Source organism: Schistocerca nitens, chromosome 5, assembly GCF_023898315.1.
Source record: "Schistocerca nitens isolate TAMUIC-IGC-003100 chromosome 5, iqSchNite1.1, whole genome shotgun sequence".
NCBI lineage: Eukaryota > Metazoa > Arthropoda > Insecta > Orthoptera > Acrididae > Schistocerca > Schistocerca nitens.
The window spans coordinates 759,299,776-759,316,764 of record NC_064618.1 but is presented as its reverse complement, the minus strand read 5'-3'; the positions used below and the strand labels follow the sequence as shown (position 1 = coordinate 759,316,764).

The following is a 16,989-nucleotide window of genomic DNA, read 5'->3' as shown; positions in this document are numbered from 1 at the left end:
ATGTTTGTTGATGGAAATAGTTACTTACCTACATAAAAAAATACAATGTTGAAAATGCAATATATCTAAGCAGTCTTTAGTCACACAGAATTAGATGCACCTGCCTCTGCATGACTAAACATTATTTATAAATAATATATTTTTGACATTAGGAAGTCCAGGATGTACCAACAACAATAAAGGACAGATTATTACTCACCACATACAGGTGGTGTTGAGTTGCACACAGGCACAATGAAAAGACTGTTAAAAATTTTAAGCTTTCAGATAAGAAGTCCTTCTTTGGAAATAGAGAAAACAACACATATTCACACAAGCACAATTCATACACACATTGCCACTGTCTCCTACTGCTCTCGCCCAACTGAAAACTGTGACTGTGACTGCATCTGATGTGAGCAGCAATCAGGAATGGGTGGTGGGGGTCAGAAGGAGACAAGAGGCAGAGAGAGGGAGGAATAGAAGGGTAGGGGTGGAGGGAGATGTTTTGCAGCCTGTGAGAGCATGCAGGGTTGTCCCTGTATTATGTCACAGGCAGCACATCATCTTTCCCCACACATACCCTTCTATCCCTTTCCCATCTCCACCCATCTCCCTCCACACCTACCCCAGATTGCTGCTCATATCCGACACAGTTGCAATCTGCAGTTGGATCACAGTGTCTGGGTTGGGTTTTTTGGGGGAGGAGACCAGACAGCGAGGTCATCGGTCTCATCGGATTAGGAAAGGAAGTCGGTCATGCCCTTTCAAAGGAACCATCCCGGCATTTGCCTGGAGCAATGTAGGGAAATCACGGAAACCTAAATAAGGATGGCCAGATGCGGGATTGAACCGTCATCCTCCCGAATGCGAGTCCAGTGTGCCAGCCACTGCGCCACCTCACTCGGTACAGTAGCTGGAGACAGTGGTCATGTGTGTGTGTGTGTGTGTGTGTGTGTGTGTGTGTGTGTGTTTTCTGTTTCTGATGAATGACTTACTTTGTTTAGTATGTAACTCACCATCTCAATGTAGTGAGTAGCAATCTATCCTTGTCATAATATTGTTGATATTTTTGACATGGTGTATTTTTCATGTATGTATGTAAATCTTGCTATTAACAAATATCTGTACTGGTAAGTAGTCTCTGACCATAATGGGTTGCACAATAAAGAATAAATCGAACAGCAGCTTAAGGTGTCACATGTCATTTCTACAATCTCTAGTACAGTCCCCTTTGGCTATTACTGAGTGTGTGTGTTGTTGTTCCCAAGACCCGATAGATATAGTAGCGACAGGGCATACCCATGGAGCATCACACGACATGATATTTAGTGGTTCTGACTGCAGTAAGTAACTGGTTTATACCATACTGACTTCTAAACTCAGAGATCATCTACAGTTCTGTATTAGTAATCAACTGAGTAGTGTCAGGAGCGTGATATGTTTTGTTAAGTACTACATGTATTCTTCTTGGCACTTGATGTTTCAAAAATATTAATGTTGTCGTGCAAATCTTTCACTACGATATATCCTAAGCAACTATCTCTACAAAAAGGTAACACTACTTGATTATATGTGACCTATTAAATCTACTTGCTGAATTGGGATTCAAACCCAAATTTCTGCCTTTAAAAGACAGAACATTACCGATTGTCATACCTTAGTATGCCTTCCGCTCACCACTGGCTCACACCATGGTGAATCCCAGTCTTGTAAAAAGTTTTGAATTTCATATGTAATCAACACAGTGTCTACTGAAGAAAAAGGTAGATGAATTAAAAGTACCCCCCCCCCCCCCCATGAACCATGGACCTTGCAATTGGTGGGGAGGCTTGCGTGCCTCAGCGATGCAGATAGCCATACCGTAGGTGCAACCACAACGGAAGGGTATCTGTTGAGAGGCCAGACAAATGTGTGGTTCCTGAAGAGGGGCAGCAACCGTTCCAGTAGTTGCAGGGGCAACCAAAACGGCCTTGCTGTGCTGGTACTGCGAACGGCTGAAAGCAAGGGCAAACTACAGCCTTAATTTTTCCCGAGGGCATGCAGCTTTACTGTATGGTTAAATGATGGCGGCGTCCTCTTGGGTAAAATATTCCAGAGGTAAAATAGTCCCCCATTCGGATCTCCGGGCAGGGACTACTCAAGAGGACGTCGTTATCAGGAGAAAGAAAACTGGCGTTCTACGGATAAAAGCATGGAATCTCAGATCCCTGAATATGGCAGGTAGGTTAGAAAATTTAAAAAGGGAAATGGATAGGTTAAAGTTAGATATAGTGGGAATTAGCGAAGTTCGGTGGCAGGAGGAACAAGATTTCTAGTCAGGTGAATACAGGGTTATACACTACTGGCCATTAAAATTGCTACACCACGAAGATTACGTTCTACAGACGCGAAATTTAACTGACAGGAAGAAGATACTGTGATATGCAAATGATTAGCTTTTCAGAGCATTCACACAAGGTTGGCGCTGGTGGCGACATCCAAAACGTGGTGACATGAGGAAAGTTTCCAACCGATTTCTCATACACAAACAGCAGTTGACCAGCGTTGCCTGGTGAAACATTGTTGTGATGCCTCGTGTAAGGAGGAGATATGCGTACCATCATGTTTCCAACTTTGATAAAGTTCGGATTGCAGCCTATCGCGATTGCGGTTTATCGTATTGCGACATTGCTACTCGCGTTGGTCGAGATCCAATGACTGTTAGCAGAATATGGAATCAGTGGGTTCAGGAGGGTAATACGGAGTGCTGTGCTGGATCCCAACGGCCTCGTATCACTAGCAGTCGAGATGACAGGCATCTTATCCGCATGGCTGTAATGGATCGTGCAGCCACGTCTCGATCCCTGAGTCAACAGATGGGGACGTTTGCAAGACGACAACCATCTGCACGAACAGTTCAATGACGTTTGCAGCAGCATGGACTATCAGCTCAGAGGCCATGGCTGCAGTTACGCTTGACGCTGCACCACAGACAGGAACACCTGCGATGGTGCACTCAGCGACAAACCTGGGTGCACGAATGGCAAAACTTCATTTTTTCGGATGAATCTAGGTTCTGTTTACAGCATCATGATGGTTGCATCCGTGTTTGGCGACATCGCGGTGAATGCACATTGGAAGCGTGTATTCGTCATCACCATACTGGCATATCACCCGGCATGATGGTATGGGGTGCCATTGGTTACACGTCTCGGTCACCTCTTGTTTGCATTGATGGCACTTTGAACAGTGGACGTTCCATTTCAGATGTGTTACGACCCATGGCTCTACCTTTCATTCAATCCCTGCAAAACCCTGCATTTCAGCAGGATAATGCACGACCACATCTTGCAAGTCCTGTACAGGCCTTTCTGGATACAGAAAATGTTCAACTGCTGCCCTGGCCATCACATTCTCCAGATCTCTCACCAATTGAAAATGTACGGTCAATGGTGGCCGAGCAACTGGCTCGTCACAATACGCCAGTCACTACTCTTGATGAACTGTGGTGTCGTGTTGAAGCTGCATGGGCAGCTATACAGAGATTCAGGAATCAGGTTTTAAACTGTAAGACATTTCCAGGGGCAGATGTGGACTCTGACCACAATCTATTGGTTATGAACTGTAGATTAAAACTGAAGAAACTGCAAAAAGGTGGGAATTTGAGGAGATGGGACCTGCATAAACTGAAAGAACCAGAGGTTGCAGAGAGCTTCAGGGAGAGCATTAGGAAACGACTGACAAGAATCGGGGAAAAGAAATACAGAAGAAGAAAAAGAATTGGTAGCTTTGAGAGATGAAATAGTGAAGGTAGCAGAGGATCAAGCAGGTAAAAAGACAAGGGCTAATAGAAATCCTTGGGTAACAGAAGAAATACTGAATTTAATTGATGAAAGGAGAAAATATAAAAATGCAGTAAATGAAGCAGGCAAAAAGGAATACAAACGTCTCAAAAATGAGATCAACAGGAAGTGTAAAATGGCTAAGCAGGGATGGCTAGAGGAAAAATGTAAGGATGTAGAGGCGCACATCACTAGGGGTAGGATAGATATTGCCTACAGGAAAATTAAAGAGACCTTTGGAGAAAAGAGAACCACATGCATGAATATCAAGAGCTCAGATGTAAACCCAGTTCTCAGATGTAAACCCAGTTCTAAGCAAAGAAGGGCAAGCAGAAAGGTCGAAGGAGTACATAGAGGGTCTCTACAAGGGCAATGTTCTTGAGGACAATATTATAGAAATGGAAGAGAATGTAGATGACGATGAAATAGGAGATATGATACTGCGTGAAGAGTTTGACAGAGCACTGAAAGACCTAAGTCAAAACAAGGCCCTGAGAGTAGACAACATTCCATTAGAACTACTGACAGCCTTGGGAGAGCCAGGTCTAACAAAACTCTAGCATCTAGTGAGCAAGATGTACGAGACTAGCGAAATACTCTCAGACTTCAAGAAGTATATAAGAATTCCAATCCCAAAGAAAGCAGGTGTTGACAGATGTGAAAATTACCGAACTATCAGTTTAATAAGCCATGGCTGCAAAATACTAACAAGAATTCTTTACAAACAAATGGAATAAATGGTATAAGCCGACCTCGGGGGAGATCAGTTTGGGTTCTGTAGAAATGTTGGAACACGTGAGGTAATACTGACCCTACAACTTATCTTAGAAAATAGTTTAAGGAAAGGCAGACCTACGTTTCTAGCATTTGTAGACTTAGAGAAAGCTTTTGACAATGTTGACTGGAGTACTCTCTTTGAAATTCTGAAGATGGCAGGGGTCAAATACAGGGAGCAAAAGGTTATTTACAATTTGTTCAGAAACCAGATGGCAGTTATAAGAGTCGAGGGGCATGAAAGGGAAGCAGTGGGTGGGAAGGGAGTGAGACAGTGTTGTAGCCTATGCCCGATGTTATTCAATCTGTAAATTGAGCAAGCAGTAAAGGAAACAAAAGAAAAATTCGGAATAGGAATTAAAATCCATGGAGAAGAAATAAAAACTTTGAGGTTCGCCGATGACATTGTAATTCTGTCAGAGACAGCAAAGGGCCTGGAAGAGCAGCTGAACGGAATGCACAGTGTCTTGAAAGGAGGATATAAGATGAACATCAACAAAAGCAAAATGAGGATAATGGAATGTAGTCGAATTAAATCGGGTGATGCTGCGGGAATTAGATTAGGAAATGAGATGCTTATGAGTTTTGCTATTTGGGGAGCAAAATAACTGATGATGGTCGAAGTAGAGAGGATATAAAATGTGGACTGGCAATGGCAAGGAAAGCGTTTCTGAAGAAGAAAAATTTGTTAACATCGAGTATAGATTTAAGTGTCAGGAAGTTGTTTCTGAAAGTACGGAGTGTAGCCATGTATGGAAGTGAAACGTGGACGATAAATAGTTTAGACAAGAAGAGAAGCGAAGCTTTCGAAATGTGGTGCTACAGAAGAATTCTAAAGATTAAATGGGTAGATCACATAACTAATGAGGAGGTATTGAATAGAATTGAAGAGGCAGTGTGAAGGGTAAAAATCGTAGAGGGAGAACAAGAGATGAATACACTAAACAGATTCAGAAGGATGTAGGTTGCAGTAGGTACTGGGAGATGAAGAAGCTTGCACAGGATAGAGCAGCATGGAGAGCTGCATCAGACCAGTCTCTGGACTGAAGACCACCACAACAACAACAACAACAGAAGATCTATAATTGTTGTGTGTTGGTACAATCAGCTTGCATAAAAGCAAGCAATGAGGATAACAAATGTTCACCCACAGTCATCTTGTAGGCACTTCCATTAATAACTATTCTGTAACTACATTTTATTTATTTGGTCACAACTACTTTGAACACCAGAACCTCATTACCAAGACAGAACTGCCATTATACTACCCAAAACATACATGAAACATAACACACTTAACATGCATCTTCTCTCACGGCCACTGTTGTACAGCTTGTGTCTGGCTTTGCCAAGCATGAGTACTTAATATTGGACCATATGTCTCGAAACTGTTTGTGACCAAATAAATAAAGTGAAGCTGTGGAATAATCATTTCCAGCTACAGAACTTCAACAAAATTCTCTCCCAAAAAAATGGAGATGATTTTGAAGGCACTTCTTCTTCTATCATTCTAATAACACCTTCACAATAGCTAAAAAAAACTTTATTATACACAATCCACCACAATTTTAGAAGAATACTAACAATCTCAAGAACAGTTTCAGAATAAATAATATTCTTTGTTACTTATTACTAAATCTATCAGTGGCTCAGATAAGAGTTTGATATATAGCCACTTAAATGTTTGATCTTTTGACCTAAAACAACAACTGTCTGACAGCTAATGCAGCAAATTTTAAATCTAATCTGAAATCAAGTCCTCTGGATAAATCCTTTATTTTACAGATGAATATTTTAGTGCAATATAATTTTAAAAAATGTAGCCGCCTTCTTGTTAAATCTGTTTTCCACTTGTAATGTAAGTAATGCAAAGACTAAAATGAATGTTTTTATTAAATTTAAGCCACTGTGTTATTTAGTAATCTGTAAACCGAATGTCACATGTCATTTGAATAAAAATCATACAGGTTATCTACAGAACATGTTATTAACAGTAGTCCCCCAAAAATGCAACTGAAAGTACAAAAGGCGATGTATGCAAAACTCTCTATAGGGAGAGCATCACAAAGAGATGACATTTTAGGTGGCACAACCTTTTTGTACACAAACCTTGTGAAAGATAACCTGAGGGTGAGCTTTTCTGTGTACCATCGCCATCAACACATATTTGGCTCTATTTTAACCATCTCACCTGACGATGGTGCCTTAAATTCCAAAAAGCACAAAAAAATGGACACTTACAATGATTATTTTATTCTCAGTTGCCAATCTTAAACACAAATCGTTACTCTTCACCAGTAATGTCTTTATTTAAAAATATTAGTGAAGTTATGAGCTTCTTCACAATCTCTTTGTCATACTTAAACTTCTATAAGTTTTGGAACTCTTGAATATTTCTTGTGTGTACTGCTCTGCACCCCAACAAATTGTATGAAATGTCTACATTGTAACAAAAATCCATCACAGCTGCTCTTCTTATATTTTACTTACCACTAACAGTTCTGAGCAATGGCTCGTTCTCAAGTGGTACCTGGACATAATCAGGCTATTATCAACATGTACATCCACATATCTGGATACAAATGTACAATTTTGGTTGCTTCCAAAAAATGTACTTGTGGTATAAGATCTTAAATATTAGTTCTCAATTACGATACATGTTTGTTTCATCATGGTTGTGCATAATTGTTACAATATTGATTTGTGTGTCAATGATATAGTTTTTTTTTAATTTATACCTTTGATATAAATCAATATTATAATATTCCTGCATAAGTATGACAAAACAAAACCAGGTCATAACTGAAGAACAAATAAAAACCATACACTCTCCGACACAAAAAATATAAAAGATCAAAGTGAATCACTCTGAATATAAGGAGGAAATGAAATGAATGATTCAGATGGGGAGGGTGGCATAAAGCTGTTGCCTTCTCTCCTGAGGCAAGCTGGCTCACAACTGTTGTAAAAAGTCATTGATATCCTGGATAATGGCACTGGGACTGACTTATTACGAAGCTGGTCCCATGTTCTATCCGGGAACATGTTTGAGGATATTGCTGGCGATGGGAGTACTTCTACATCAAGCAGACAGTTCATAGAGACATGCACTATGTGTAGTTGAGCATTACCCTATTGAAAGACCGAACCCTGGTACTGTTCATGAGAGGTGACAGATGTCAATGACATACTGTTGTGCCATCAGAGTTTCCTCAATCACTACCAGAAGTCATACCTGATGGACCCCCTCCACCATGACAGCAAGAGTAACGCCAGTCTCTCTCCAAAACAGTGGAAGAATGGGACCTCTACCACGGTCACCGCTGTATTCGCCAGTGAACATAATGTGGTGTCACTCATCAACAGTCCATGATTCAGAGTCATGAAACCATTCCAAATGTGGCCATTTGTGGTATGGTGTTAATGGTAGCCTATGCAAGTGAAGGTAATTCCTAAGTCTGTTGGCTGTTAGTCTCTGACCAATTGTGTGGGATGACACATAATGCTGCAGAGAATCCATTACTTACTCTCGGACTGCAGGCACAGATGTGAAGTGGTAATGCTGCGCTTGGTGTACAATATGGTGTGTGTGTGTGTGTGTATCGCTCAAAACCGCAGTGGCAAATAAAACATTAAAAAACAGCTCTGACTGATTGTTACACAATAGTATAAACTTCATATATTTTTAAAGCCTGTCTCAATTTTGAAATGGTGCTGAAAAACTTTATACCAACCACAGTGTTACTGAGTTTATTAACTCTTTGAGATGCCACAGCAAAGATGAATGTTAGATATGTAAATGAATGTCAACTATATTAATTGATCTACCTTCTTCTTCCATTCCTTCACAATTCACTTTTGCTAATATCTGCCAAATCATTTACAGCTCGTGTCCATGAGTAAGACATAGTGATTAATATTATGATTTAAGGAAGGAAAGAAAATTACGGTTTCTGTCTCTATGACCAATTCGACAGAGACAGAACACAAACTCAGATTGTACAAGGATGTAGAAAGAATTTGGATGTGTCCTTCAGTGTATTTGTCCCATTTTAAATGTACACCAAATGTAAATGTCTTACATAACTGTCTACAATTATCATTATTGTGCTTTGTGTACTGAAATCATTGTAATTGTGCCTTGTAAAACTTGACTTATTCCATATCATAGCAATGCACTTACTGAATGGACATATGTAACGGTAATTGCAAAATATATACAACCTGTTGTTCCTTCAAACACAGGGTCATTGTAGATGGAGCACTAGTACACATATTGAGTGGAACAAACTTATTGACACAAGGGGCATTTACAGATATATAAACCAATATGCTATAGAGTTTCTCACAAACATGAATGTAGTGTTTCATATTGCCTCCAACTAGATTTGTACAGGAATAGTTACCTAGTCATCACAGTTGGAGCTGAAGCTTAAAAACTGAATTTTACAAACTTTACCGGACATCAACAAAATAGCAAAAACTATCTTCCTCATATAGACACATGCAAATTAAGCTTCAGGTTATCCACAAATATGACATAATTTACAACACAAAACAGTTCGATGTGGTACATACCAACTGGGATTCCACACAAATCTGCCTGCAGCTGCATAATTGTATCATTTACAGTTAAACCACCATCCACAAGAAGTCTTGTTAGTGGAATTCCACAATCTTTATTCATAGCATTTAAGATGTCTCGTGTCTGAAAGCATACTGCTTCCATAGCAGCCTTCACAATATCTGCTTTAGTTGTTTCTTCTGACAGGCCACATATAACACTGAAATAATAATAATATTCATTTTCTTCCTTCATGTTAATCTTACACTCAAAGTTAGAAAAGTTACAAAAAAGAGAATTCACTTAAGAAAATTGTAAATGACAAGGACGCAATATGGCTGGACTTCACGTATCTTCAGGAGATAAAGTACTATTATTCCTGAGAGACAAAATAAAAGTCCAAAAAATTATTTCCTAGCTTCTGGAACCTTTAACTCCTTCATTGAGGAGGAAAGACAGACAGGTTTTGGAAGGTTGGGCTGCAAAGTCAAGTCACTCAGACCCCAAGATGAGACAGACCAACCTGATGCCACACTTCTAGCTTCAGCTGCCAGAGGCTGCAGTTGTGTGTGCGAGTTGTGTTTGCATGTGTGTGTGTGTGTGTGTGTGTGTGTGTGTGTGTGTGTGTCCGTTGTCTATTTTTGACAAAGTTTATATTGTGACAGTCTTTTTGTTGTGCCTATCTGCGACTCAGCATCTCTGCTATATGGTGAGTGGCAACTTTCCTTTTCATAATATCAGTACATTCCTTCCTGGATTTTCCACTGTTTGATTATTAGAGGGCTAATTGATCTAGAAACTAAAATTTAAATTTAACCTTTGGTGAAAACATTCATTGACAAAATAAACCAAGGATTAAAGTGAAAGCATTTACTGACAAAATAAACTCAGGATTGGACACTGGTTTCAACTGTGAATTTAGAGATGTAGTGTCAGCATCTAATCCATGTATACTGGCACAATGATTACAATGAACAAAGATTATTTACCCAGTGAGGCTCAGTCATACCTGGACTGTTTTCCATCACAACACATTTGGGAGGAAGGAGCCACAAAGTACCTGCTAAGTAGACTTTGAAGAGAGAAGAAATAATCTCTTATGAAAACATTTATTCTTGCCATTTTTTGGTCATATTTCGTTGATATTTGATGGGGATCACAATATAAAAAACTAAATATGTCTTTATATCTAAAAACAAAGATGATGAGACTTACCAAACAAAAGCGCTGGCAGGTCGATAGATACACAAACAAACACAAACATATACACAAAATTCAAGCTTTCGCAACAAACTGTTGCCTCATCAGGAAAGAGGGAAGGAGAGGGAAAGACGAAAGGATGTGGGTTTTAAGGGAGAGGGTAAGGAGTCATTCCAATCCCGGGAGTGGAAAGACTTACCTTAAGGGGAAAAAAGGACAGGTATACACTCGCACACACACACATATGCGCGGATGGACACGTGTGTGTGTGCGAGCGCTCACCCGTCCTCCCCTCCCCCCCAAGGCAAGTCCTTCCGCTCCCGGGACTGGAACGCCTCCCCACCCTCTCCCCCACCTATGAATTAAACGACACTTTTCTACTCTGTAGTGTAGCATATGCTGCAATGAACATTTCTGATAAATTAAATATATAATAACATATAATGTTTGTACGTGTATGGAATTTTTGCCGTTGGGTATCTCTCTCTTTCTTTATTGTTGCAGTGTGGTATCAATTATTTCACATTGTAATTTTTGTGATGTGAGGTTAAATTAATTCTTTTTTGATTCCTTTTTTGAGATAAATATGCTGAAATAATGAATGTACAACTGATTCTGTCATGTCCAAATGCAGCCATGGAACAATTTTATTCTTTGTGTTCATGGTATAAAATTGTAAAGTTTTAAGATTTTATGTCATTTTATGTAAATCTGAACTCCAGTAATAACCACACCAAATTTTAAAATGAAGATCATCAATTATAACAAAGACTGATGTTTCAGTATGCTTGATGTATATCCTTATAGTATCTTTATCAAAAGTAATATTTTGTATTCAGAAATAAGTAAATACAGATTTGTTGAAGACTTGAACCAATAAACAAATCAATGCATTAAAAATTAAAATTTTCCATATTCAATATATAAAATTTCAGAAGTGGAAGAGCCCACAGAAGTAGGGTGAGAGTGTCCCCTCATAGCATTCAGTATGCACATTCTTGTCAGCTGACTCCATTTTAGTCCCTAAAAGCTGTCTGTGTAGAATCAAAGTTGCTGGTTGTCTGTTGTGGTGTTGTTTCCAACACTGACATCAGCACCAAGTTAGGTTAGTAGACATGAGCAATAACTGGACTATTTGCTATTAGTATCGATCACTTGCTTACTCTTCATGAGCTCACAACCGCCACTGCTCATTCTGCATGATGTACCTTATAAAATGTTGGCCGATGTAGGACCCTCAGTGTTCCTTTACCCATCACTACTCCTGAGGAGGGAAGAAAACTGACAAGTTTCCATTGGGTGAAGCAGTGATCAGTAATGTTTGTGAAAATTCGTGTGCGGTATCCAAATGTAGGCTGATGCAGACAACATTCTTCCATTGAAGCATTTTTCTTCAGTAATGCAGCAGAGCAAGACCCAGCAGTGAAGACAGGAGTGCCGCAAACACTGGCTTTGCTTGGTGGGTATGTGAATTGCAATGATGACAAATTTCTATTAACTGGAGAATCCGGATAATCACTCATGACAGATACACAGCAAGGTGTGGATTTACAGACTTACAGAGAAATAACACTCAGAAATTTGTCAGTTAAAAGCAGCTACGAGTGGTAGAAAGGATGCGGGTCAAGTAAATAGCTGCCTCGGAGTATGACCAATGAAAGTGCACAGTTCTAGTTTTTCGTAAAAGATCATTTAAGTATGTTCACATGCTTTCAGTAAACTTGAGAATGCAGCAAATTTAGGATCTTGGAGAAACTCTGACAAAGTAACTGTGGTCAAATTGTCAATCCAAGATGAAGTATTTGACTTTATTACACTTGATTCTATATGCAGTCATGCAGCTACCTATTACAATTTTAAACAGTCACACTACAAGAGGAAAAACACTGCGAGGTTTTACATGATGCAACTGCATAGTATGCTTATTTTGGACAGAGAATCCACCCAGTAATTTGTGAATTGCATTAGAAAAACTAATGCTAATATGTATGAGCTCAGGAAGCCAATTCACACAATGGGACAAAACTGTTAGAAGCTGGACAAATGGCATTAGATACATTTTCTGAAAGGGCCGCAGGTTGAACTCGACTGAGTAGTACGATTGGCATGTTGTAAAACAAATGAAGAAGCAATATAAACAGCAATTCAATTTTTTGAAGAGCTAAAGAGACCTCAAATTAATCACAAATTGTGGGAAATCAGCTATCATGAGAACAGGCAATAAAGTACAACTTCTTATATGAAAAGCATTTGATGTTTACCTGCAGAGTAGAAGGACACGCAGTTTGAAAGTGTAAGAAGGGAACACAAGACTGAAAGCGAAGAGCTTTTGGAGGAGTACACGAAAGGCTGATGGGACAAAGGGCCACTCCTTTACCACTGCCTCCCCTTTCCCCAAGAAATATTAGTTATTGTGAGCTCCACTATTCCAAAGGCCTACTTGCCAACACAATTTACCAGGGGCAAAATATGGTTCCTTTTTTGGATGTGGTGCAAAATATTCAAGGACAAAAGTTGGTGGCAAGCAACCTGTACAATTGAAGGGTTAAATGGCAACCACGTGCACAATTGTGGAAAAGTTCTGACTGACTTTGTGACAGGCCAAGATGATTACATGATGGAAATGCTTGTGATAAGGAGTAGAGAAAAATGCTGTGAAGGTATATTAAAGTTGGATTTCATGGTAGCTAACCACACTCCGATCAGTATAGAAGAAAGAGAATCCTGTTCGCTCATAACAATTATCGTGAACTCTAAAGGTCAGACTCAAAGGAATGTTAGTGCTACTAAGGTAATGCACAAATCAAGTAGCGATGCAGTTATGCTGTTCTGAATCCCTGTACATTTGGCTGAATGTGAGTGCAACCCCCTGCGAATAGGAAAAACTCTTTATACTGACATGAAGCTGCCATAGTACGGGGGAAGTAATGTGTTGTTAACAGACGCATACTGAATGGTAACTTGCTACATCAGAGACATTGCTGTGGAGCAAGAACTGTCAGTGTTATCAAAGAAGAGCCAAATAAGAATTGCATATTCCAGCAAGCATTACTAATATGAGTAACACTGAAGTGGAACTACCACAAGAAACTATTGTTGCGGCAATACTGAATACAGAACATAAGATGAAACTTAAGTACCTATTAACGAACAAGACATGTAGGTTGTTAATTATTGTCCACCTTAAGACAGTGTGAAGAAATTAACTGACAAAGCAACTGAATCATTTCACTCATTTATCGCACAGTGCTACTTGCCTTCTCCGATATGTTTTGAGACCAAGACAATCTTCCAGCAACCCCTTTAGTTCAACAAAGGATACATATCGGAGAAGCAGTACCCATCACTCAATGAGCAAACAGAATTCCATATAGACACTTATCCTTGGTCAAACAGCTGGAAGTGGGATTCACTAAGCCCACAGAACCACCAGATCCAACGTGAACATCCCTCATAGCAATTATCAAGGAAAAAAATCACATACAGGTGATCAGCATTACAGGTTTTGTGCTGATCACAGGAAGATGAATGCTGCAGTGTTACCAGATATTCATCCGATACTAAATCTCATACTCTCTTTGAATTATCTTGATTTGTGCAAAATCTTCGGTGAATCTGATTTAAGCAGCAGGTATATCCAGATGACAGAGCTAAAACACATTTTTTTACAACTACAGGTGAGATACTGTCCTCAGAGGATTCGCATCCACACAGTTCTGGTTTACCACAATAATGTTACTAAGAGCAGTATTTGAGAGACTGAGCAGTGCAAATCATTCCCTATCCATGTAAAAGTTTCATTTTGCTGTAACTGAAGTAGAATATTTAGGGCATAGGATAACAACAGATGGAGCTGAAAATAATTTAAAAAGTTGTGACGAATATCCAGAACTGACAAATGTGAAAGAACTGCAGGCATTTCTGGGCCTTGTCAATTTTGACAATGAGTTATTCAGCATAGTATATCCAATCACTCAACTGCACAAAGAAGGAGCAGGTTTTACTTAGCAGTCAATGAAAGCTCTGAAAATAGCTTTGGCAATAGTTCCCATATTGGCTACTAGTAATTTTGCAGTGGGGGTGGTCTTTATCACAATAAATCAACAGAGAAGAGTGCCTAATTTCACTCACTCCTCATCTCCTGAAATCAACCAAATTCAGTTACTAGACAACAGAAAAGTAATTAGTTGCAGTAGTCTATGGCATAAATTACAGTTTAGTTTTCTTACCCGACTGATAATTCACTGTAGTAACAGATCATGCAGCACTGAAATAGCTTCTAAACCCTAAGGATCCCAGCAGCAGCCTTGCATTGAAATGAGTACCAATTGAAAGTAGTTTGTCGACCTGGAAAGCTGCACAGCAATGCAGATGGATCAAGCAGGAAAATATTCACAGCTGGCAGGGAAGAGGAATTCATTAACACACAAGTTTCAACCTGGAAACAAGATCCTAAATTTGAAATTGTTGATGAAATACTTTACAACAGCACAACTAAGGAGAAAATGTATTTTTATACCTGAAAGCCTACAAGAACAAGTGATAAAATAAGTCATAACATTCCACTGACAGAGCACAGTGCCAAAAGAGCTACTAATTTGTCAGTAGCCCAGAACTATTGGTGGCTGAACTGGAAACCAAAGGCTTACAGTTATGTTCCATGCTGTGATTCATGAAATAAGCAAAATGATGTGGCCAAAAGCAAAGCAGCTCTGTAAGAACTCCCAGAAACAAAGCAAATTTTTTGAATGAACAGTTTCCTTAAACGGGTCCCTTACCAAAAACCAAAGAATGGAAATCATTACAGTTTGACTATTTTGGGTCATTTCTTGAGATACCTATTAATGACACCTATCCTGGACCAAAGTGCTAAGAAGTGTGGCATGTGTGGTTATTAAATACAAGATTTTGAAATATGGCACACCTTCCATGATTAGTGACCAAGGCTCCAATTTTACTTCCAAATTACTACAGCAAATTTGCCTGTTGCTGAAAATTAACAAGCTACGGACAATGCATCATTAACAGGAATGGACAGGTCGAAAGAGTTCATTAAACCATTAAGAAAATTGTGTTGGCAGTAAGCACGATTCTTGGGACATAGACACACCATACATCTCAGCAAATACAACACAAAGGTCCACAACAGCACACACTCAGCCCTTACCAAATAGTCTACATCATCATGACCTCACCATTTCACTTTGCAACATCAGCAAGAGGCAGCATCAATGAACACATCAGACACTTAGTCAGTAAACTAAATGACGTATGAAGTACATAAAGGCTTGAAACACACAGGCATTTCTCCAGCAGGCCACTCAACGTGACCATGGAGCTATTATACCTAAATATTGTGTTGAAGACTTTGTTTATTCGTTCAATCCAGGAAATTTACATTGCATGGAAAAGACCACATAAAGTCCTTGAAATCACCTCCGTGGTTACATTATAGGTCCAATCACCACTTTGCTCAATCATAATGCATTTGAATTATGTAAAGCCACATTAGAACAGTGGTATACTAAACCAGCTAATGAACCAGAAGAATTACCCCTAGACAGACCCCAGAAGTAGCTGCGACGGCCACAGAATATGTCAGATGGTGACAAGCCAGTGAGTCACGGCTGAGGTCCGATATTCATTGCTGACAAGCCAGGATGCCACCAAATGATCCAGGATGCAGGCACGAGCAGCACTTTGTCACAATATCTACTACACCAGAGGTAATGCTAAGTGAGTGTTAAGTGTTTGTATATCACAAATAGTGCACAAGTGTATAAGTGTGTATGTTCAAAAGTGATCAGGTGTGATCATCTCTCATAGGCAATAAGCTGACAAACTGAGTCAAACTATAACAAGTCATTTCTTCCAAAGAACTGATTCACTTTCCTCAATTCCATAACATTACATTTAAGTACAATCCTTGTTTGCAAAATATCTAAACTACACACACATTCACCATGAAATTCTGGCAGTATATGGATCAAACACAATGTTGCGCCCAGCTGTAGTGAAATGACTGAATGTTCAGATTGTTGTTTTACAGAGACTAGGTGAATATGTATCTGTGTCACTTTAAATACTATGCAGCAGCATTTCATAAAAGTGTAAAAATTACTCGACCTATCATAATAGTGCGTAACTTATTTTGTGAAGTCACCTCGCAGAAGTACACAGGATGATAATGGAAACAGCAAATCATCACACTTCATTGAACTTTTGTGGACTCCAAAGAAAAACCTGATCAAATAACAAAACTAATATTATGCTAACTGTTCTCAAATATTTGGTAATATATGAAATATAAGGCTGAGACAGATGGGAAAAAAAGTAAGTAAACTGTTTATTATTTCAAAAGTAATCGCCATAATTGTTAATACATTTATCTCACTCTGATACAAGACGGTCATTGCCTCCATGGAAAAATATTTGTGGTTACCTACAGAAACAGGATTGTACCCAGAAATGCAACTCTTCATCCAAAGCAAATCAATGGCCACCAATGTCTTCCTTCAAAGCTCCAAAATTCAAAAATCACATGGGGAGAAATTGGGACTGTATGAAGGATGTGAAAGGGCTTACCAGTGAAACTTCTGCATTCCATATTTTTGGAGCCCTAAGGAAAGATATCTGTGGCTGTCAGTT

General features: G+C 39.3%; 1 protein-coding gene across 2 annotated transcripts in view; it reads right to left on the bottom strand.

The window, feature by feature from the left end:
* The window catches only part of LOC126259564 (glycerol kinase-like), a 155,703-nt gene that overhangs the window by 62,063 nt on the left and 76,651 nt on the right, over positions 1-16,989 (bottom strand). For both annotated transcript variants that reach the window (XM_049956463.1, XM_049956462.1), the window contains one exon: positions 9,156-9,361. In XM_049956463.1, coding sequence (XP_049812420.1) covers positions 9,156-9,361 — 206 coding nt within the window. The remainder of the gene's footprint in view (positions 1-9,155; positions 9,362-16,989) is intronic.